The sequence below is a fragment of the Giraffa tippelskirchi genome, chromosome 1 (assembly GCF_054371585.1).
Source record: "Giraffa tippelskirchi isolate mGirTip1 chromosome 1, T2T-mGirTip1v1.2.pri, whole genome shotgun sequence".
Lineage (NCBI taxonomy): Eukaryota > Metazoa > Chordata > Mammalia > Artiodactyla > Giraffidae > Giraffa > Giraffa tippelskirchi.
In genome coordinates, this window is record NC_137275.1 from 107,578,860 (window position 1) to 107,601,633 (window position 22,774).

At 40.4% G+C, this 22,774-nt stretch overlaps 2 protein-coding genes and 1 long non-coding RNA gene across 6 annotated transcripts in view; 2 read left to right on the plus strand and 1 right to left on the minus strand.

The window, feature by feature from the left end:
- Positions 1 to 13,289, plus strand: part of LOC145506668 (uncharacterized) — a 95,923-nt gene extending 82,634 nt beyond the window's left edge. For all 4 annotated transcript variants that reach the window (XR_014054147.1, XR_014054148.1, XR_014054146.1 and 1 more), the window contains one exon: positions 12,967 to 13,289. The gene's annotated coding sequence lies outside the window, so the exon portion shown is untranslated. The remainder of the gene's footprint in view (positions 1 to 12,966) is intronic.
- LOC145505889 (neurotrypsin-like) overlaps positions 1 to 22,774 on the minus strand; it is a 73,595-nt gene that overhangs the window by 46,194 nt on the left and 4,627 nt on the right. Inside the window, 2 exon segments of the mRNA XM_081489118.1 lie at positions 3,499 to 3,677; positions 11,285 to 11,423. Coding sequence (XP_081345244.1) covers positions 3,499 to 3,677; positions 11,285 to 11,423 — 318 coding nt within the window.
- On the plus strand, positions 16,805 to 18,699 carry LOC145507005 (uncharacterized). The gene is made up of 2 exons (XR_014054498.1): positions 16,805 to 17,157; positions 17,783 to 18,699. It is a non-coding gene; the product is annotated as an uncharacterized LOC145507005 (long non-coding RNA).

The following is a 22,774-nucleotide window of genomic DNA, read 5'->3' on the forward strand; positions in this document are numbered from 1 at the left end:
CATGGGGGATGTGCACTTCAGACAAAATGAACCGAATGAACACAAACATAGAAACACAAAGCTGTGTGTGTTTGGGAAACAGAATGGCCCTCTAATTTTTCTGGAATAAAGAATGTGAGATGGTCAAAGGTTCAGAACAGGCTGGGTCCCTATTAGGAAATTTAGTGTTATCTTTTGCCAAATACTCATCATTTATCCACATGAAATATGCTTCTAATTCCTCCACAGTATAAGCAGCTATCAATAAATGGTACTTGGACATTCATATTTATATTCAAATATCACACCAGAGAAGGGATTTAGATTAGCAAACATGTACATATACTCATACTCTGATATTTGTAACACAGTTTTCTTACATAAGTCAACTAGCACTTGTAATTTGGAAAAGGATAAAGGTAGGTTTAATAAACATAACTGTTCTCAACAGTATATAGCAGCTTCTTATAATTAATGACTGCTGAATTATGACAAGAAACCTAAATTTACATGTTACTATGTTTTTCTTTTAAGAAGCTTGGAAAATATAGAAACAAACCAATAGAAACAGCATAAATTTCTTAAACTATTATATCCTTCTCTGCTTCTCCTCTCCCCACCTCCACAGTAAGCTTGGAGAAAACAGAAAAAAAAAAAAAAATTTAAAAGGAAATTTAAAATTATCTACAACCTAGAAACATTATGGCATAATTACCTTACATTTTTTTAAACGTTGTGCTTTATTTTTAAATGTAGTTTTTACACTGGTTGTATAAGTATTTGTGAAAATATAGAGAAGCTCAAAGACAAAATTTAGTCACCATCTCACATCTTCCCAATAAATACACGCACAAAAAAAAAATCACTTGAAAGAAATTTCAGTGAAGTAGTTGACTCGTATTTAACTTATGGATAAATAAAACTCCCAGACATTTTCATTTATACTGATATTTCCTATGTCCAATACAAAGATACGATCTTCTACTTTGTAAGTGTTGGAAAAGTACTAAATGCCAAGATGCTAAATGTAAATTCCAAACTAAAAGAAACTATTAATGTTAAAGGTCTGCTGCTGTGCCTTAAGATAGACTCAGTGTTTGCTGATTTGAGCTATTTGTTTTCATATTCTCATTTAATTTACCATAAAAGCATATTTTTTCATTCTCACTTCTAATTTATCTCAACCTTCGATATGTTATATATGCTTACATCAACCTTAAATTTATCTTTGCAGCCAGAGCATAAACAAGTGGATAGATTATAGAGAATGGAGAGCTTTTTTAAAAAAAGAGTAGACAGAGAGCCTGAAAAAAATATACTGACTTCCCATTGTTGTTAGAATTAAATGCAGGCTTTTAGAGTACTACAAACTGTATGTGTGTATAACTGAGTCATTTTGCTGTACACCAGAGACTGGCACAACACCGTAAATCAAATTAAAAATAAAATAAAGTACTATGAAACCCTGAAAAAAAAAAAGGATTGTTTTCAAAAATTTACTTACTTCACTACTTGAAAAATGTTAACATACTTTATCAGTTCAGTTGAACACAGAATACAAGCAATGTCTACAAAAAGCAGTGCACTGTTGAGCCCGATGCACAGCATCCCTGATGTAGCAATGTGTAAACATGTGTTTGCCACAAGTAGGATTACCAAGAGGTGGAGAGGCAAAGGAAGAAAAGGAAAAACTTACAAGACATAAAGACTTAGAATGCACCTTGCATCCACAAAAGGACTGTAGCTCTCCAAGCACACACTTGTGTGATATCTTGCACCATTTCCATTGGTTCTTCCAGTCAGTTCACAGGAATGACCCTAGCTTGGATCTTCCTATGTTTTGCAGAGGGAGTGTGTCAATTCCTTCCCTGATACTTGTACTCAATCAGAAACCATTGCCCTCGGCTGTCTGCTGGCATTCTAAGACCTGGGACATCTGATCACGCTACTATCGCCAAGAAAATCCAAAAAGGTGTGATAGCCACAGGTTGTGGTCACACGTTAAAACAATCACGGACCCCAGAAAACCCACCCACAATTGTGAAACTAAAAGCCTAGAAAGAATATCCCAAACAAGGAAAAATAACTAGCAAAGGGAGCTTCTCCCGCTGCTTCCGTTCACATGATCATACACACATCTGTATACCAAAACCACATACTAATCACCAATGCTGCAGATGGTGACTGCAGTCATAAAATTAAAAGATGCTTCCTCCTTGGAAGGAAAGTTATGACCAACCCAGGCAGCATATTAAAAAATAGCGACATTACTTTGCCAACAAAAGTCCATCTCGTCAAGGCTAAGGTTTATCCAGTAGTCATGTATGGGTATGAGAGTTGGACTATAAAGAAAGCTGAGCGCCGAAGAATTGATGCTTTTGAACTGTGGTGTTGGAGAAGACTCTTGAGAGTCCCTTGGGCTGCAAGGAGATCCAACCAGTCCTTCCTAAAGGAGATCAGTCCTGGGTGTTCATTGGAAGGACTGATGTTGAAGCTGAAGGTCCAATCCTTTGGCCACCTGATGAGAAGAGCTGACTCATTTGAAAAGACCCTGATGCTGGGAAAGACTGAAGGCAGGACGAGAAGGGGACAACAGAGGATGAGATGGTTGGATGGCATCACTGAGTCAGTGGAGATGAGTTTGAGTAAACTCCGGGAGTTGGTGATGGACAGGGAAACCTGGCATGCTGCGGTCCATTGGATCGCGAACAGTCAGACACGACTGAGCGACTGAACTGAACTGAATGCCTAGGACATCATGCATAGGAGCCCTTATCCAAGGTAGCGATTTGTTTTATGGAATGTGCTATCTTCAAAGAATAACGCTAATAACTATGATTCTATTCTATTTTATAAAGTGAAAACATTTTATTATAGTTTCTGTATTTTATATTTGGTTTCAAGATGACTTTTAACTTGATTCCATCACAATTTTTCATTACCCAAATAAGTGTTTCATATACAGTATATAATAATCCTATAAACAAATTATATTAAAACAGAAAATATGTGAAGTGAGGTCAGGGCTTCTCAGGCGGTCCAGTGGTTAAGAGTTTGCCTTGCAATGCAGGGGACACCAGTTCAAACCCTGGTCTAGGAAGATCCCACATGCTAGGGGGCAGTTAGGTGCAAGCATCACATCTACTAAAGCCTGCATGATCTAGAGCCTGTGCTCCACAGCAAGAAAAGCCACCTCAATCAATGAGAAGCCCGTGCACTGCAACTAGAGAGTAGCCCCCACTTACTGCAACTAGAGAGAGCCCGTGCACAGCAGTCAAGACTCGGTGCAATCAAAAAATTTTTTAATTAAAAAAAAAAAAACAACTGAGTTCAAATGGAAATCCGACTGTTACATGAATTCCTTTGAAGACTAATTAGATTGTTGATAGACTATGATGATTCAGACTCAGGTCTGTATTTCAACGCTTAGGAAAACATTCAACTAAGACATGTTTTTCATCTGGAATGCTGAAAACAGAATAAAAGTAAAGCAAGGGAATAAAAATTTTTTTTTTTCACCATGGGAAAAGCTACACAGGTCAGCAGCTGCCATCTTCTCAGAACATGCCCTGCCCTGCCAGATGTCTTTTTCACAAAGCAGTATATTTTCTTCATCTCCTCTGCAACGGACATTGCTCCAATAAACGGGAATAAGGCCCAGTTCAGAAAACGGGGTTTGTTTTGCGACTCCTTTTCCTCTGGAAGTACAATGCTCAAGGTTAGGTTTATCAAATGTAGGCTAACTTTTATCAAAGCACAAGGGTTTTAAAAAAATTGAAAAAGTCAAAAAAGGTGGATGTGGAAGAAAAAGACAAACATAATGGATTATGTAAATTTCAAGGAAATCAAAATATTAGATCAGAACAGGGTGATTATCTATGGCAATCTTTCTAATTAACCTTGAATAATGCTAGGCATGTGCCTTTATCTACAGCTGATTTTAGAAGAAAATGGGCAAATACTACAGACATAAAACAGGAGTCTGGATGGTTATATGGAAGAAGTGTGTCTGTCATGTGATCTAGTGGGACTTGGATTCTAGTCTGCACTCAGCTGCAAATTACTCTAACACGTCTCTAAGTCCTTCCTTCTGATACATGAAAGAAGTCTGGATGCTTGAAGATTCTTTCCTATTCCAATATTTTAGGCTGTCATTTTCAAAACAATTATTATTGCCACATCTAAGCAAGGTAATATCAAGAGAGGCAATCCATTCCCATTTTTAAAAAATTTATATATATATAATAGTATTTGCTAATGAACTTTTGAAATCAATTGAGAAAACTCATCTAGTCTACATACTTTTAACCTCTAATATGTACAAAGCTTAAATTAAATTTTTAAAAGATTAAATGCTTATCTGAATAACATGATGATCTCTAGAACTGTCTCCATGCTACAGCTTCCATTAACCCAACAATAAATATTTGGGGTGTATCTAAAATATGAATCTGTCTTGACAGCAATAAAGCCAGGTTGCTCTGCTCTTATTTGAAATTCTTTTTTATTAATGGACTACTAAGAAGGAATCAGATCAGCTTATCTGAAGTTTATGTTTGCATAAAGATAGTTTACATTCTTTTATCAATCAAGGGAGGGAAGTCGCTCAGTCGTGTCCGACTCTTTGCGACCCCGTGGGCTCTAGCCTACCAGGCTCCTTCGTCCATGGGATTCTCCAGGCAAGAATACTGGAGTGGTTTGCCATTTCCTTCTCCAGGGGATCTTCCCGACCCAGGGATCGAACCCAGGTCTCCCGCATTGGAGGCAGACGCTTTAACCTCTGAGCCACCAGGGAAGTCCCTTATCAATCAAGAGGATCTCTGTAATTCACATCTCCACTACAGAGCTTGTTTTGTTTTAAAATTTTTTAGAAAATTTTATTGGCATATAGTTGATTTAGTGTTGTATCTGCTGTACAAAAAAGTGAATCAGTTATGCATATACACATATCCATTCTTTCTGCTGTACAAAAAAGTGAATCAGCTATGCATATACATATATCCATTCTTTTTTAGATTATTTTCCCATATAGGTCATCACAGAGCACTGAGTAGAGTTCCCTGTGCTATAAAATAGGTACTTATTAATTATTTATTTTATATATAGTAGTGTGTATATATCAATCCCAATCTCCCAATTTATCCCTCCCTACTGTCCCCCCTTAGTAATCATAAGATTGTTTTCTACATCTGTAATTCTATTTCTATTTTGTAAATAAGTTCATTTGTACCATTTTTGTTTTCTTATGTCAGTCTCATAGAAAATTTCATTCTTCCCTGCTTTTCAGGGATAATAAAAGCACAGGTAGAAAGGTCCATGAAGGAAGACACTGACATCAACCTACAAATTGTTACACCTTCAGGCTGTCAAAGAAAAAGCATCAAGCCAACATTCTTTGTGACTTGCCCAACCAGCCAAGGACTGTTTGCCAAACAAACCACTGGGGATAAAATCAGTAATTAACATGCTAACACCATAACTCTTTGTAGGCTCTCTCCTCTTGCTTTTATCCTGATTTATTTCAACCCTCACTGTAAAAAATTAGTGAGTTGTAGCTGAACTTAACTAATTGTTTAGTTAACTAACTTAACTAATCGTTGTTTAGTTGCTAAGTTGTGTCTGACTCTTTGCAATCCCATTTACTGTAGCCCGCCAGGTTCCTCTGTCCATGGGATTTCCCAGCAAGACAACCGGAGCAGGTTGCCACTTCCTTCTCTAGGGGCTCTTCCTGACCTAGAGATAGAACTTGCATCTCTTGCACTGGCAGGTGGATTCTTTACCGATAAGCCACCAAGGAAGCCTAATTAAGTATTGTTGTTGTTGTTCAGTCGCTCAGTCGTGTCCAATTCTTTGAGACCTTAAGGACTGCAGCACACCAGGCTTCCCTTTCCTTCACCATCTCCAGTAGCTTGCTCAAATTCATGTCCATTGAGTCGGTGATGCCATCCAACCATCTCATTATCCCCTTCTCCTTCTGCCTTCCATCTTTCCCAGAATCAGGGTCTTTTCCAATCAGTCAGCTCTTCACATCAGGTAGCCAAAGTACTGGAGCTTCAGCTTCAGCATCAGTCCTTCCAATGAATATTCAGGGTTGATTTCCTTTAGGATTGCCTGGTTTGATCTCCTTGAGTATAAGGGACTCTCAAGAGTATTCTCCAACACCACAGTTGGAAAGCATCAATTAAGTATTACATTAACCCTATTTGCTACTCTAATAGAATCAAAAGTCTGAATAAAACTTAAGCCTGCAAGGTTCGCCTGTACTAAATACTAATTTCCCACCTTCCGAGTGAGAAGACAGGAAACGGGCAAATTAAAATTCTTACTGATTTGACTGCACTTGACTAACCTTTTCATTTGTGTCATCACATTAGATATTACCACTCATTGATTATTAATCTAAAATATTTGCAAATAGAAAGCTTTTCTTTCAGGCCTTTTAACCTTTATTTTTTTCATAACAAGATATTTTCCAAGCTTTTTAAAGATCCTTGGTGATAAAGGTCAAGAAAAATATAGGGCATGTATACTTGGAAAAAATAAATGATACAGAAAAGCAGAACAATAACAACAACAAAAAAAAACCATTAATTCCAAAATGGAAACTTCTGCTCCTGGGAAACCCCTTGAGACAAAGCATAAAGGTACTGGGCATGGTGGGAGTCAGTGTACACCAGTCCATTTTAAGGAGAGTGCCTAGGGTCAGGCTGAAAGCATGAGGAGAAGAGGGTGAGAGAGGATGAGATGGTTGGATGGCATCACTGACTCAATGGACATGAGTTTGAGTAACTCCGGGATTTGGGGATGGATAGGGAGGCCTAGTGTGCTGCAGTCCATGGAGTAGCAAAGAGTCGGACACGACTGAGTGACTGAACTGAACGGAACTGAGGGTGGTAGGAACGGCCAGCAACTTCTCAGGATGACAGGTGCTGCTGGGCTGAGGGAAATTGCCATCTCTTACAGAATCTCCTCAGTGCAGAAACCTATGTCCCAGGATATCACACCTTACTCAGCATGGGATGAAACTACAAATGAACTTCACCTCCTACACACACACATACAACAGGGGAATCTGTGGCTGGCTCAAGGTAAAAGCGAATGACAGCAACCACAGGCTGTAGAGGCTACTGGGAAAATAAAACTCTTAGGACCCAATTCTTTGTTTCCTGGCACTGAAGAATCCATTTGTTAGATCAAAGACCAAAAGATGCTTTTATTTTTGGACCATTCAGCTTCTGCCCATTTCCTAGTCAATTCAGTTCAGTTCAGTTGCTCAGTTCTGTCAAACTCTTTGCGAACCCACGAACCACAGCACGCCAGGCCTCCCTGTGCATCGCCAACTCCCAGAGTTTACTCAAACTCATGTCCATTGAGTCGGTGATGCCATCCAACCAACCTTCTCATCCTCTGTTGTCCCCTTCTCCTCCTGCCTTCAATCTTTCCCAGCATCAGAGTCTTTTCAAATGAGTCAGTTCTTCACATCAGGTGGCCAAAGTACTGGAGTTTCAGCTTCAGCATCAGTCCTTCCAATGAATATTCAGGACTGATTTTCTTTAGGTAGGACTGGTTGGATCTCCTTGCAGTCCAAGGGACCCCCAAGAGTCTTCTCCAACACCATAGTTCAAAAGCATCAATTCTTTGGCATTCAGCTTTCTTTAGAATCCAACTCTACATCCATACATGACTACTGGAAAAACCACAGCTTTGATGAGACAGACCTTTGTTGGCAAAGTAATGTCTCTGCTTTTTAACATGCTGTCTATATTGGTCATAAGTTTTCTTCCAAAGAGGAAGCATCTTTTAATTTCATGGCTGCAGTCGCCATCTGCAGTGATTTTGGAGACCGAAAAAATGAAGTCAGCCACTGTTTCCACTGTTTCCCCATCTATTTGCCATGAAGTGATGGGACCAGATGCCATGATCTTAGTTTTCTGAATGTTGAGTTTTAAAACAGCTTTTTCGCTTTCCTCTTTCACTTTCATTAAGAGGCTCTTTAGTTCTTCACTTTCTGCCATAAGGGTCGTGTCATCTGCGTATCTGAGGTTACTGATATTTCTCCCGGCAATCTTGATTCCAGCTTGTGCGTGATCCAGCCTAGCATTTCTCATGATGTACTCTGCATATAAGCAGAGGTGACAATATACAGCCTTGATGTACGCCTTTCCATATTTGGAACCAGTCTGTTGTTCCAGGTCCAGTTCTAACTGTTGCTTCCTGATCTGCATACAGGTTTCTCAAGAGGCAGGTCAGGTGGTCTGGTATTTCCATCTCTTTCAGAGTTTTCCACAGTTGATTGTGATCCTCACAGTCGATGGCTTTGGCATAATCAATAAAGCAGATGTTTTTCCGGAACTCTCTTGCTTTTTCGATGATCCAATGGATGTTGGCAATTTGATCTCTGGTTCTGCTGCCTTTGTTAAATCCAGCCTGAACATCTGGAAGTTCACGGTTGAAGCGTGGCTTGGAGAATTTTGAGCATTACTTTACTAGCATGTGAGATGAGTGCAACTGTGCGGTACTTTGAGCATTCGTTGGCATTGCCTTTCTTTGGGAGTGGAATAAAAACTAACCTTTTCCAGTCTTGTGGCCACTGCTGAGATTTTCAAATTTGCTGGCATATTGAATGCAGCAATTTCACAGCATCATCTTTCAGGATTTGAAATAGCTCAACTGGAATTCCATCACCTCCACTAACTTTGTTCGTAGTGATGCTTCCTAAGGCCCACTTGACTTTGCATTCCAGGATGTCTGGCTCTAGGTGAGTGATCACACCATCGTGATTATCTGGGTCATGAAGATCTTTTTTGTATAGTTCTTCAGTGTATTCTTGCCATGTCTTCTTAACATCTTCTGCTTCTGTTAGATCCATACCATTTATGTCCTTTATTGAGCCCATCTTTGCATGAAATGTTCCCTTGGTATCTCTAATTTTCTTGAAGAGATCTCTAGGCTTTCCCATTCTATTCTCCTTATTTCTTTGCACTGTTCACTGAGAAAGGCTTTCTTGTCGCTCTTGCTATTCTTTGAAACTCTGCATTCAAATGGGTATATCTTTCCTTTTCTCCTTTGCCTTTTGCTTCTCTTCTATTCACAGCTACTTGTAAGGCCTCCTCAGATAACCATTTTGCCTTTTTACATTTCTTTTCCTTGTGGATGGTCTTGATCACTGCCTCCTGTACAATGTCACGAACCTCCATCCACAGTTCTTCAGGCACTCTGTCTACAGATCTAATCCCTTCAATCTATTTCTCACTTCCAGTGTATAATCGTACAGGATTTGATTTAGGTCATACCTGAATGGTCTAGTGGTTTTCCCTACTTTCTTCAATTTAAGTCTGACTCTGGCAATAAGGAGTTCATGGTCTGAGCCATAGTCAGCTGCCGGTTTTGTTTTTGTTGACTGTATAGAGCTTCTCCATCTTTGGCTGCAGAGAATATAATCAATCTGATTTCAGTGTTGACCATCTGGTGATGTCCATGTGTAGTCTTCTCTCATGTTGTTGGAAGAGGGTGTTTGCTATGACCAGTGCATTCTCTTGGCACAAGTCTATTAGCCTTTGGCCTGCTTCATTCTGTACTCCAAGGTCAAATTTGCCTGTTACTCCAGGTATTTCTCGACTCCCTACTTTTGCATTCCAGTCCCCTATAATGAAAAGGACATCTTCTTTGGGTGTTAGCTCTAAAAGGTCTTGTAGGGCTTCAGAGAATCGTTCAACTTCAGCTTCTTCAGCATTACTGGTCAGGGCATAGACTTGGATTACTGTGATATTGAATGGTTTGCCTTGGAAATGAACAGAGATCATTCTGTCGTTTTTGAGATTGCATCCAAGTACTGCATTTTGGACTCTTTTGTTGACTATGAGGGCTACTCCGTTTCTTCTAAGGGATTCTTGTCCACAGTAGTAGATATAATGGTCATCTGAGTTAAATTCACCCATTCCAGTCCATTTTAGTTCGCTGATTCCTAGAATGTCGACGTTCACTCTTGCCATCTCCTGTTTGAACACTTAAAATTTGCCTTGATTCATGGACCTAACATTCCAGGTTCCTTTGCAATATTGCTCTTTACAGCATCAGACTTTACTTCCATCACCAGTCACATCCACAACTGGGTGGTGTTGTTGCTTTGGCTCCATCTCTTCATTCTCTCTGGAGTTATTTCCCCACTGATCTCCAGTAGTATATTGAGCACCTGGGGAGTTCATCTTTCAGTGTCATATTTTTTGCCTTTTCATATTGTTCATGGGGTTCTCAAGGCAAAAATACTGAAGTGGTTTGCCACTCCCTTCTCCAGTGGACCACGTTTTGTCAGAACTCTCCACCATGACCTATCTGTCTTGAGTGGCCCTACACGGCATGACTCATAGTTTCAATGAATTAGACAAGACTGTGGTCCATGTGATCAGATTGGTTAGTTTTCTGTGATTGTGGTTTTCAGTCTGTCTGCCCTCTGATGGAGAAGGATAAGAGGTTATGGAAGCTTCCTGATGGGAGAGACTGACTGAGGGGGAAACTGGGTCTTGTTCTGATGGGCGGGGCCATGCTCAGTAAATCTTTAATCCAATTTTCTGTTGATGGGCGGGGCTGTGTTCCCTCCTTGCTGTTTACCTGAGGCCAAACTATCGTGGAGGTAATGAAGATAATGGTGACCTTCAAAAGGTCCCGTGCATGCACTGCTACACTCAGTGCCCCCAGCCCTGCAGCAGGCCACCACCGACCCATGCCTCCGCTGGAGACTCCTGGACACTCCCCGGCAAGTCTGGGTCAGTCTCTTGTGAGGTCACTGCTCCTTTCTCCTGGGTCCTGGTGCACACAAGGTTCTGTTTGTGCCCTCCCAGAGTCTATTTCCCAGTCCTGTGTAAGTTCTGGCAGCTCTATGGTGGGGTTAATGCCGACCTCCTCCAAAAGGGCTTATGCCATAGCCAGGTCTGCTACACCCAGAGCCCCTGCCCCAGCGGCAGGCCACTGCTGACCCTCACCTCCACAAGTGAGGCTCAAACATAGTTCTGCCTCAGTCTCTGTGGGGTCCCTGGGTCCTGGTGTGCACTTGGTTTGTTTGAGCCCTCTGAGCGTCTCTGGCAGGCATTTCCTAGTCAGCAGGGGTAGTAACAAGTGAAATGCATTTGTATGTAAAGGAACTCACTCCTTCCATTGGGGACCCTTTCTTTAAAAGTCTCCTGAGAGAAGTGAGTGAGGAACGTGAGAGAAGGAGAAGGAGGAGGTAACCTCTCCAAGGTAACAGCGGGGGGCCAGCACTCCCTTCAGGTATCAGCAGACAGATTCGGTCAAGGATGAACAAACTCACCCCAGCTGCAGCTGGTGACAAACAGCTGAAGCATCAGCGTCGTCCCAGTGGCTGCTACAAACGACGCCCCAGGCTCCATTCTCATACACTCCTACTGTGCCTTCAAAGGCGCTTTTGCCACCACGAAGCCGGACTGACCCTAAATGGAAAAGAATCCCCAGATCCTTGAATAGAACATAACCGTTTGAACACACTGAACATACTGAACGAGTCCTCGGGTAACATGCTGAGAGAGCCAGGCTTTCACTGTTCACAGCAAGTCCTTCTATCTTTAAAAGAGGATTTAGCAGGCACTTTTTTTTAAATTAACATCCTGATGTCAATGCTAAGGATACTTTCTTTCTTTATCCAGGCAAACAGAAGTCCAAAGGGAAAAAGTGGAAGACTGTGACTAATGGCAGATACTGCATCCCACATGTTTGATTACATCACATAGGAAGTTCTTATCACTTATGTATCACTTTCCATCTTCACGAGACATCACAGATTTTAAAAAAAGAAAAACAGAAACAAATACAATGCTGTTTATAAGTTACCTGTTATTGGCTGTTGTATCTTCCTTCTATCTGTTCTTCCACTAAAGAAGAATAAAATGTTTTTCCCCTTTTAGCCTCTACCAGTAGTTGTGAGAAGTCTAAAGACAATGTCTAAAATTTCAGAAAGGTGTTAAGTGTCAGAAATACTGTCTAATGTTAGTCTTAGGGAAACTGCCCCTAGGGAGACTGGTGTGGTGTAACTGAATGGCCCTTGAACTTCACTTCTCTTTACATATCATCCCCACTCAGCTGCTCCACAGTCCATAATTTGAGTCATTCTTCTCAGTCTTAAAAGAGTCAAAATTTAAATTAGAGCATCCCTGGGAAGATACTATTTTAAGTCTTATCCCTTAACTGTGGATCAAAGTGGTTACTAGGCTTACTGTGGTGATTATTTCATAACATCTGCAAATTGCAATCACTATGCAGTACATCTGAAACCAACATAATAGCGTATATCAAATATATTTCAAGTTTTTTTTAAGTGTGCATCAAAGGACTACATTTCTCTTCTCACTGGCATTTATTCTTAGAGTCGGTCCTGAGGCTGCAGTTGAGACATGTGCAGAGGTAGAAGCAAACTCAGACAACTTAAAAATTTCATAAAAGTCTGTGAAAAGTCACTTAAGATGACCTTTGTTTCATAGGTAAAAGAAGTTAAGAAATTAAATTTTATTAAAAATTTCTGGCACATTTTACATATTTCAAAGTAATCTATGGCTTTATAATTATTTTTCAAAAATAATAGATTCTAAATCATCCATTCATTTCATTTGCATTAGCCTAGTCATCTATCACTATTATTTTCCACCCAATCATCCTTTAAAAATATAACTATTTAAGAAACACATATCCTATCTCTCATGATAAATACAAAGTGTCATTTAATTTAAACAAGAGGCAAGAACAAATGGAGACAAAGTTGCACTGCCAAATCCTGATTACTCAGGAGAGAAGGTGAGCGTGCATCATTCATATGGCAGATAATCTAAAACTGATTCATATATATTCTAACTTTCTTTAATTCAGACCAAGCAAGAGGAAGCCCTGTCTAGCTCAGTGAAAATGTTAGGGGGAAACACCAACTGAAACCGCTCACCCTGGCCAGGCACCACAGTAACCATCTCATGATTTATTTTATGACAGGAGGTCCTGGTAAAGAACATGAAACTAACAAGCCACCACCAACCAGAAGAATTTGGGAAAGCTCCAAAGGAGACACCAATCCCTATGTCCTACCAACTTCCCAGAATCCTCCTCGCTGGAATCCATCTTGACTGAGCAATGCCTGGACCAACAGGAAGGACCTGAGTCAGAATGACTGGCCAGAGACAACCCGGAAACTAATCTCATCACCATAGGTCCCAAGACTGTGAGCCATGGGGCAGAGCAGTTCTCCTGGGTTTCCTTACAGTACTGCTCTCCACCCAGGCGCCCCTTTACCAATAAAATCTCTTGCTTTGTCAGCACATGTGCCTCCTCAGATAATTCCTTTCTCACTGTCAGACAAGAGCCTACTCTTGGGCCTTAGAAGAGGTCCCCCTTTCTACAACAAAAAGTGTGAGCTGTAGAATATTTTTAAAGAAATATGTCCAAAGAGTTTAACTGAACTTTAATGATTTCTTATAATCACAAAATGTCTTCTATAGAGACCCACATAATACTAATATCATGCACAGTAAAAATGTCTTTTGATTTTTTTCAAATCAAAGAATTCATTTGTTCACCTCAAACACATGTTATTTGAAATGATGTTTAATCCGAAAGTGAAAGTCACTCAGTCGTGTCCAACTCTTTGTGGCCCCATGACTATACAGTCCATGGAATTATCCAGGCCAGAATACTGGAGTGGGTAGCCGTCTCCTTCTCCAGGGGGATCATCTCAACCCAGGGAGCGAACTCAGGTCTCCCACATTGCAGGCGGATTCTTTACCAGCTGAGCCACCAGAGAAACCGTTTAATCTATTATCTGTTTATTAATTCACCACCACCACAAATACCACCGCCATCAAATTCTTCATGTCAAAGGGTTGGACAGAAGTTCTAGTAATGAAAACAAACTGGAACTCTACTCATGCATGTTAAATAATCACAATAAAATGTAAAATATTGCCCAAATCACTAAAAAGCTTTCAAAGAAGAAATGATGCAGGCATATTATCTAAATGATTAAGGCACCTATCTACAAATGAGGAGGAGAAAACTCTGCATAATATGTAATTGTTACCATAACATCATTATAACAAAAATGATAGCACTGGGAATAATTTCCAGGTCAATTATCAGTTCTACCATCATTTCTCACATGCACCAAACATGCTGTGAAAACCTGGATTTGTTTATCTGTATTTGTTATATGGCAAGAAATGTGGAGTGCTCATCCAATTTTCCTTTAACAAATGGATACAAATATTTGCAATTCTGGAAAGGCAGTTTGCATGTCAATGACTAGCGAATTCTCTGGAAGAATCCATTCTCAACACCAACATCCCCAAAACACACACCTGCCTAGCAGTGCCCCTCCACATAGTTTATCCTTTCCTTACGCCATAAAAATTTCCAAAATATCTGAGTAATCATCTACCTTGAACTCAGTGAGTATTTCTTACTGGTATGTAATTCTATGAGGTTTACACTTCTAATAATTTTTTGAAAGAACTTTAAAAAAAAAATATCAGCACGATAATATGCCTAAGATAAGAAAAGCATGAACACACAATTCATACTACATACATTTGAGACAGGAGGTAGTTTTTGTTTGGTTTTGGTTTTACTTCGTTCTTGCTTCACTTAGCTCTCTTAGAATGCTTAAGACGGTAGAACTGTAATTGGTTTCCCTTAATTTATGGATGAGGAAGCTACGGAGCCAACCAACTGAGCAGTTGCAGAGCCATGACAAACTGCCTCCCAGATTCCCTCCCTTGCTACCAGTCCCTTGCCTCCAAACCTGAGCAAAGACTTGGGATGCAATAAGCACTTTTCAATAGTTCAGGTACCACTTTATGCATTCTGCCATGTTGGCATTCACCAGGATGGTGAAATACTACAACAAATCTACCAAACATTACATGGGGATACACTAGCCAGGCAGATCCATAAGACAGTCTTAAGAGTTTCTCTATACTACAGAACACAAGAGAAGTGGCTTTCTGGTGATCTATATTTGAGGCTAATCCTCCAGTGGAGGCTGATTTGTCCCATGGGCTGTACAAATTTCTAGGACTGTACAAATTTCTAGGACTATACATTTGCACAAATTTATAGATACGCAATTACAAGAGGAAATAAAAAAAAAAAAACCAGAGAGAGAGAGGATAAAACAATAAAGCAATCCACAAAGGCCAGAGCCTGGTAAACTCATTTTTATTACTATCTTACTAACAATAAAATTCTTCAGACAAATTCTAGACCAGATTCTTTGGTAAATATTGCTCCGTTGTCACAGCCTCTTATTACCAAAAATTGATCTGTCTTCCTTGGTTCATACTTTCCTACTTCTGCCCAGCACTTTGCGATGTTCCTCGTAGTCTCAGCTCATGTCTCTCAGCAACACCTCAGTGAATCCAGGGTTGCATGGTCTTAAAGTCTCTCATGTGCCAATTTGATGGAAAAATATTCTATTCTAAATATTCCTATTTTTTAAAAAGTGTTAATAACAATAATCTAAAATTTGAAGTCTCAGACAGAGGTTTTAGATCAACTATAGTAGTCATTACTAATTTACAGACTAAACCAGTAATAGAAAAAAGTCTGGAACTATAAAGCTATGCATGATGGCATGTCATGGAGAGGAGCCCCTAGAGTTCATGAAAAGAATTATTGCAAAAAAACAAAGAAAACTGTCAGTCGTACCAGCCTGTTGGTATAAACAACTACTTAAAGGCAAAATGTGCCAATACACAACAATGGTCAGAATTCTACTACCTTAATTCTCTGCCAAAAATGTTGAACTTGGGGTAGGATGGAGTGGGAGGTGGGAAGGAGGTTCAAAAAGAAGGGGACATACATATACCTCTGGCTGATTCATGTTGACATATGGCAGAAACCAACACAATATTGTAAAGCAATTATCCTCCAATTAAAAATGAGTACATTTTTAAAAGATGTTGAAATCACTGTCATTTTAGTTTACTACTATTTTTTTATTATGTAAACACATCTCCAGTTTTTATAAAGGAAAAGGAACATAAAAGATTTTTGTTACAGAAATTTGCTTTATGGATAACTTAGCTACAAAAAAAAAAAAAATAGGGATTCCTAAAACAAAGAGACATTCCAGAGGGGTTCTCTTCTGCCATGTTATCAGTCTCACTCAATACAAGGTAATCTAGAGAAAGAGAGTTAACTAGATTAAAATTCTCTTCACAAGTTTCATCGGTTCTCAAGGCTATTGCAGTGGGCTGAATTCTTTTTTTTTTTTTTTAATAAATTTATTTATTTTAGTTGGGGGCCAATTACTTTACAATATTGTAATAGTCCTTGCCATACATTGACATGAATCAGCCATGGGTTCACATGTGTTCCCCCTCCTGGACCCCCCACCCACCTCCCTCCCCATCCCACCCCTCCGGGTCATCCCATTGCCCCGGCCCCGAGCCCTTGTCTCATGCATCGAACATGGAATGGTGTTCTGTTTCACATATGATAATATACATGTTTCAATGCTATTCTCCCAGAACGTCCCACCCTCACCTTCTCCCTCAGAGTCCATAAAATTGTTCTATGCATCTGTGTCTCTTATTCTGTCTCGCATACAGGGTTATCGTTGAAAGATGGTGATGGGCTGAATTCTTTTCCCCCCAAAATATGCTTAAGCATTGACCTCCGGTGCCTATGAATGTGTGAATTTATTTGGAAATAGGGTCTTTGCAGAGGATCAAGATAAATGAGATCATTAGGGTGGGCTCCAATCCAGTATGACTATGATCTCATAAAAAGGAGAGATTTGGACAGACACCCATAGGGAGAATGCCATCCGGAGGTTGCAGTTACATTTCCACAAGCCAAGGAACTATCAGAAGCTAGGAGAGAGCCCTGGACCAGATCCTTTCCTACTGTCTTGAGAGGAAGTATGGCTCTGCTGACACTGATCTTGGACTTCCAGTCCCCAGAACTGTGAAATAGCAAGTTTCTTTATTTAAGCCACTCAGTCTGTGTACTCATTACAGCAGCTCTAGCAAACTAATAGACCCATTCTGGTATTATCTCTCCATGGACAGCTGGCAAAACCATCCATACTTCAAGAAGACCTAAAAGAAATATCAGGAAAGGAACCAAACATGTCAGTTATCTTTGTTCTCTAAATCCAGCTCATTTCAAAATTAGTGAAATGAAAAGGTATGCCTATTTAGTTAACTCCTTAAAATATACTTATACAATAGCACTCACTCATGTGACAGAAAAAACAGCAAAAACAAAGATCCATCCCAGTATTCTGAACAGAATTAAAAATAAATATTTCTGAAATCTTGTAAAAATCACAGTTTGATAAATGAGGAATAGAAAATTAATGTTATCGCCCGAATCCTTTCTCATCCATTACTGAACTTCACAGAGGCACAAAATACTTAATTTTAGTCAGCTCTATTGTTCTGGTGGAACCAGAAATTCATGCTGGTGACATCAAGCTATTATTCAGATCTTTGACAAAAAGTATACTTAAAGCTGAAAGTGATGTAGAAATTTCAGTTTATGAACTATTAAAAAAACAGAACAAAAGTCCATTACATATTGGACAATTTAGTACACATATTTGACAATAAATTAAATATAATCTTATGCCTTCTACTAAAGGCAAAATTGGAAAAATATATTAAGTGATCATTTTCTGTCTTAATTATAAAACATACACCAAATAATCACATTGCCTAAAAACAACTGAATAGAGAATTAGTTAGTTGAATTTTTCAAGTACAGTTGGGGAGGCTACATTAATTTTTATGTTTTGTTTTTTTTCCTACAGCTTATTTGATAGTATTCAGGTATTCTATTTTGCCGGGAGAATATCAATAACCTCAGATATGTAGATGACACCACCCTTATGGCAGAAAGGGAAGAAGAACTAAAGAGCCTCTTGATGAAAGTGAAAGAGGAGAGTGAAAAAGTTGGCTTAAACCTCAATGTTCAGAAAACTAAGATCATGGCATCTGGTTCCATCACTTCATGGCAAATAGATTGGGGAAACAGTGGAAACAGTGTCAGACTTTATTTTTTTGGGCTCCAAAATCACTGCTGATGGTGATTGCAGCCATGAAATTAAAAGACGCTTACTCCTTGGAAGGAAGGTTATGGCCAACCTTGATAGCATATTTAAAAGCAGAGACATTACTTTGCCAACAAAGGTCCGTCTAGTCAAGGCTATGGTTTTTCCAGTGGTCATGTATGGATGTGAGAGTTGGATGGTGAAGAAAGCTGAGCGCCAAAGAACTGATGCTTTTGAACTGTGGTGTTGGAGAAGACTCTTGAGAGTCCCTTGGACTGCAAGGAGATCTAATCACTCCATCCTAAAGGAGATCAATCCTGGGTGTTCATTGGAAGGACTGATGTTGAAGCTGAAACTCCAATACTTTGGCCACCTCATGCGAAGAGTTGACTCACTGGAAAAGACCCTAATGCTGGGAAGGATTGGGGGCGGGAGGAGAAGGGGACAACAGAGGATGAGATGGTTGGATGGCATCACTGACTCGATGGACATGGGTTTGGGTAAACTCCAGGAGTTGGTGATGGACAGAGAGGCCTGGCGTGCTGCGATTCATGGGGTCGCAAAGAGTCGGACACGACTGAGCGACTGAACTGAACTGAATTCTATTTTGTCAATGATTACACTTACCCATAACTGAAATCACTTTAGCATTGTGAAATAATAGATTTTACTCAAATCATGCCATGTCAAAATGAAATCATCTTTTAACATAGGAAGCATCCCCTTAAATATCCAACTGAACTATACTCACCCCCATTAGTCCTCATCTATAATTCATATTAATTGTTCATTTATTATTTATGTAGATACCTTTCATACTGAGAAAAATATGAACTTGTCAGGTTCAAAATGAAAGCATATCTTTTGAATAAGCAATTCTACCCATTTACATTGGGCTTACATAAATCTATAAGCCCATCCGGGAGATGGTGAGGGACAGGGAAGCCTGGAGTGCTGCAGTCCAGGGGGTCGCAAAGAGCCGGATACGACTGAGTGACTGAACACCACCACCACCAATTATTCATGCATTTAAAACATTATACAATATAATGCAAAAGAATAAGACAATATATGCATTTAAATAACTTTAGCAGAAAATTTTACAAATTGTGTTTATACTGTTCAGTAGCTAAGTCCACACATAAACACATAGTGTGGGTATTAACATTTTATTGTACAACTCTAAGTGATGAAATTAAACTACACTTAATAGTAAGTTTATCTGTCTCCCAGCGTACATATCACAGGAAAGGTAATAAAAAATGCCTAGTATTATTTTGACATTTCAACCAGAGAGTGGGCATCCTTAACCAGAGGACTTAGGTGATTTCTTATTCATCTTTGTAAGTTCTGTTCCTGGGCTTCTCTGGTGGCTAAGCAGTGAAGAATTCGCCTGCCAATGCAGGAGGCACGGGTTCGATCCCTGGGTCGGGATGAGCCCCTGGAGAAGGAAATGGCAACCTACTTCAGTATTCTTGCCTGGAAAATTCCATGGACAGAGGAGCCTAGCGGGCTACAGTCCATGGGGCTGCAAGAGTCAGACACAACTTGTCAAAAAACAACACCTACACCTTACAACAACAACAAACAAAAAAGAAGCAACTAATCTTAGGAAACATCTTGCTAAGAAATGCACAAAATAAACAGGAAAAGTGCAGATGCTCCCAGACACAGCTCAAAGACTGGCGGCAGCCGGATGCTGATATACTGAGTGCAGTTCCTGGAGAAGGCGCTTGGGGGCAGCACTCTCGCTGCTGAGGGGGGTGTGCGCCGCCGCTATAATGTTCAGTTGCTAAGTCGTGTTCAGCTCTGCTACAACAGGGACTGCAGCAGGCCAGGCTCCTCTGTCCTCCGCTATCGCCCTGAGTTTATAACGGCCCCCAGCAAAACAAACACTGAGAGCACTTGTAAATTTTCACCATTTTTCATAAAAGTGAAAATTGGATTTCCTTTGGTTAGCGAAAACAAGTACTGATGTAGGTCTTTCTTAAAAGTGAAGCGGCATAAAGCAAACTTTCAAAAAGTGGGGGATACCTGTATAAGGATTGTATGGTCAGGCCATCCCAGATGGCCGTCCCCTTGCTCTCAGTACATCCCTCTGTTCCATCAGTCCCTGCGTTACACCCTACTCAGGTGACTGACCTTCCCTCTTAATCATAGAGCCTAATCAGTCAACTCCTACATACCTGCCCCAACTCCAGCTAGGGACTGTGTGAATTCTTAGAACAGAGCATCTCCACTATGACAGCTTATCAAAGGGGTGGTGAGAGGTGTGCTCCTCTGCTGGTTTCCCTGGTAACCAGTGAGCCAACCTGACAAGTCAATTTCCTCTATAACTGGTAACCTCCCTCTCCACCTCCCAGCCCCAGCTCTCACCTCTATTCCTCCTACCTCACACCCCCTACACACACACACACACACACACACACACACACACACACACACACACAGCAAAGACTACTGCCATGTCCTGCTCACCGCCTGCCACACCTGGTGAGATGCTGCTTCAGGAGCTGGCTGCAGACATGTAAGGCCCCCACATCCATTAAACCATGGACGTAGGAGGCTGGGCAGGCACCAGGGCTTGCAAGTTTGTGGTGTGCAGCCCAAGAGGACAAACCTCAGTCACATTTTTTGACAGACTCTGTTGGTTCTCTTGAATAACTACCTGCTTCTCCCTGCCAGGCGAGGCCCCACGTGTTCAGAGGTCAATCCTGACTAATACAGGCAAAGCATGGTAACTGCATTTTCCTTCCCAGAGAGTGCCAGGAAGGTCTGAGCAATGAAACACAGGAGAGAATCTGTGCAGAAGTTCTGGGAAGGTCTCCTTGCTCTTTCAATGGGACATACATAAAGAGGATACCCTATCTTGCTTCTTCAAGTTATTCTATCTCAATATGAAATCTGGAATAACCATCAGTCTAAGGATAAAACCACACTTTGAAAATAATAGAATCAAGAGAGTAGCAGAGAGATAGAGATGTACTATGTTGGAGCCCGACTTCTTGTAATATGAACAACAAACCTCCTTATTTATTCAGTCATTTTGAATTAGGTTTTCTATTCTTTGCCATCAAAATTGCGTGAACTGATCCAAGCCACATTCATATCCAAGTTCATAATCATCACCTGTTTTCCTTCCCAAACTTCACAGCCATCTTTATTTTCAGTTAGTAAAAACATATATACATTTTGTTCCAATCTTTTCCCTTCAACCTTATCATGAGCATTTTTCCATCTTCTATAGACAATCTTCACAATTATCACTTAGGAGCTGCACCACACACTGACTCTTTGAGACCCTATGGACTGTAGCCTGCCATGTTCCTCTATCCATGGGATTCTCCAGGCAAGAATACTGGAGTGGGTTGCCATGCCCTCCTCAGAGGATCTTCCCGACCCAGGGATTGAACCCACGTCTCTTATGTCTCCTGCACTGGCAGGTGGGTTCTTTACCATTAGTGCCACCTGGGAAGCCCTTAGGACCTGCACAGTATACATCAAATAAAGGGATCTCTGAATAATACATTATTGCTGCGCACTTAGGTTTGCCTTCACAGTTAAAAAACCAATTACTTTTACAAAGGTTACCTTCACACACACACACACACACACACACTGCATAAATATAAATATATGAGTATATATGCTTCATAAATATATCCATATTTATATATGAATAAATATATATATTTAATAAATATATATGCAGTAAGAGAGTGTGTGTATGTGTGTCTGTGTACAGTGTGTGTCCAGGATAATCACTCATAAAAGGCAATAGTAACTGAACATCTAATTTTCTTCTTAAAATTTTTTTCACATTACTGAAGAGTCTGATAATGCCTCCAAATCAAAAGTATTTTATATCTGCCTTAGCCTGAAAAGGAGATTGAGCTCAATATCTAAAATCCAGCCAGGAAATGTATCAAATCTGTTGTTGCTAATAAATGATTTTAGCATCTGCTACATAGAATCAAGATGCAGCATTAAAAAAATTTAAAAAGGGACAGCTTTCAGCCAACTTTTTCATTAACCTTCACTTCAAACACCAGATGGACTTCAAAGAATACAGCCTGTAAACAGCAGCATTTATCCCACAAGACCACTATCTCTATTTGAATCAGATTTGGGTGAACAGATTAGCAGGACATGACAAAAAGTCAGATCTATGAATCATTCTTTCTGGTAAAATCTCAGTTATTAGAGCACTATTGATTCTTCTATCTATTTTACCTATCAGTCACTTAAGGTTGAGTTCCACTCAGCTGCTTGTAACAAAGAGGAGTTCCCAGCACAGTGCAAGCAAGTTGCCCCACCTGAGGGGCCAACCTGAGACTAGAGAAGGGATTTCCCTTTCCAGTCAGGAAGTCGTAAATTACTGGGGCTCCCCAGGTAGCACAGTGGTAAAGACTCTGACTTTCAAGCACTGCAGAAGGAAATGGCAACCCACTCCAGTGTTCTTGCCCGGAGAGTCCCAGGGATGGGGGAGCCTGGTGGGCTGCCGTCTATGGGATCGCACAGAGTCGGACACAATTGAAGCGACTCAGCAGCAGCAGAGGCCAATGCAGAAGACACAAGAGATGGGGGTTCGATCTAGACGATTCCTTGGAGGCGGAAATGGCAACCCGCTCCAAGTATTCGGGCCTGAAAAATTCCATGGACAGAGGAGCCTGGTGGGCTACAGTCCACGGGGTCACCGAGAGACAGATCCAACTGAGCGACTGAGCACATTCCTGGAGGTCATCAGTCACC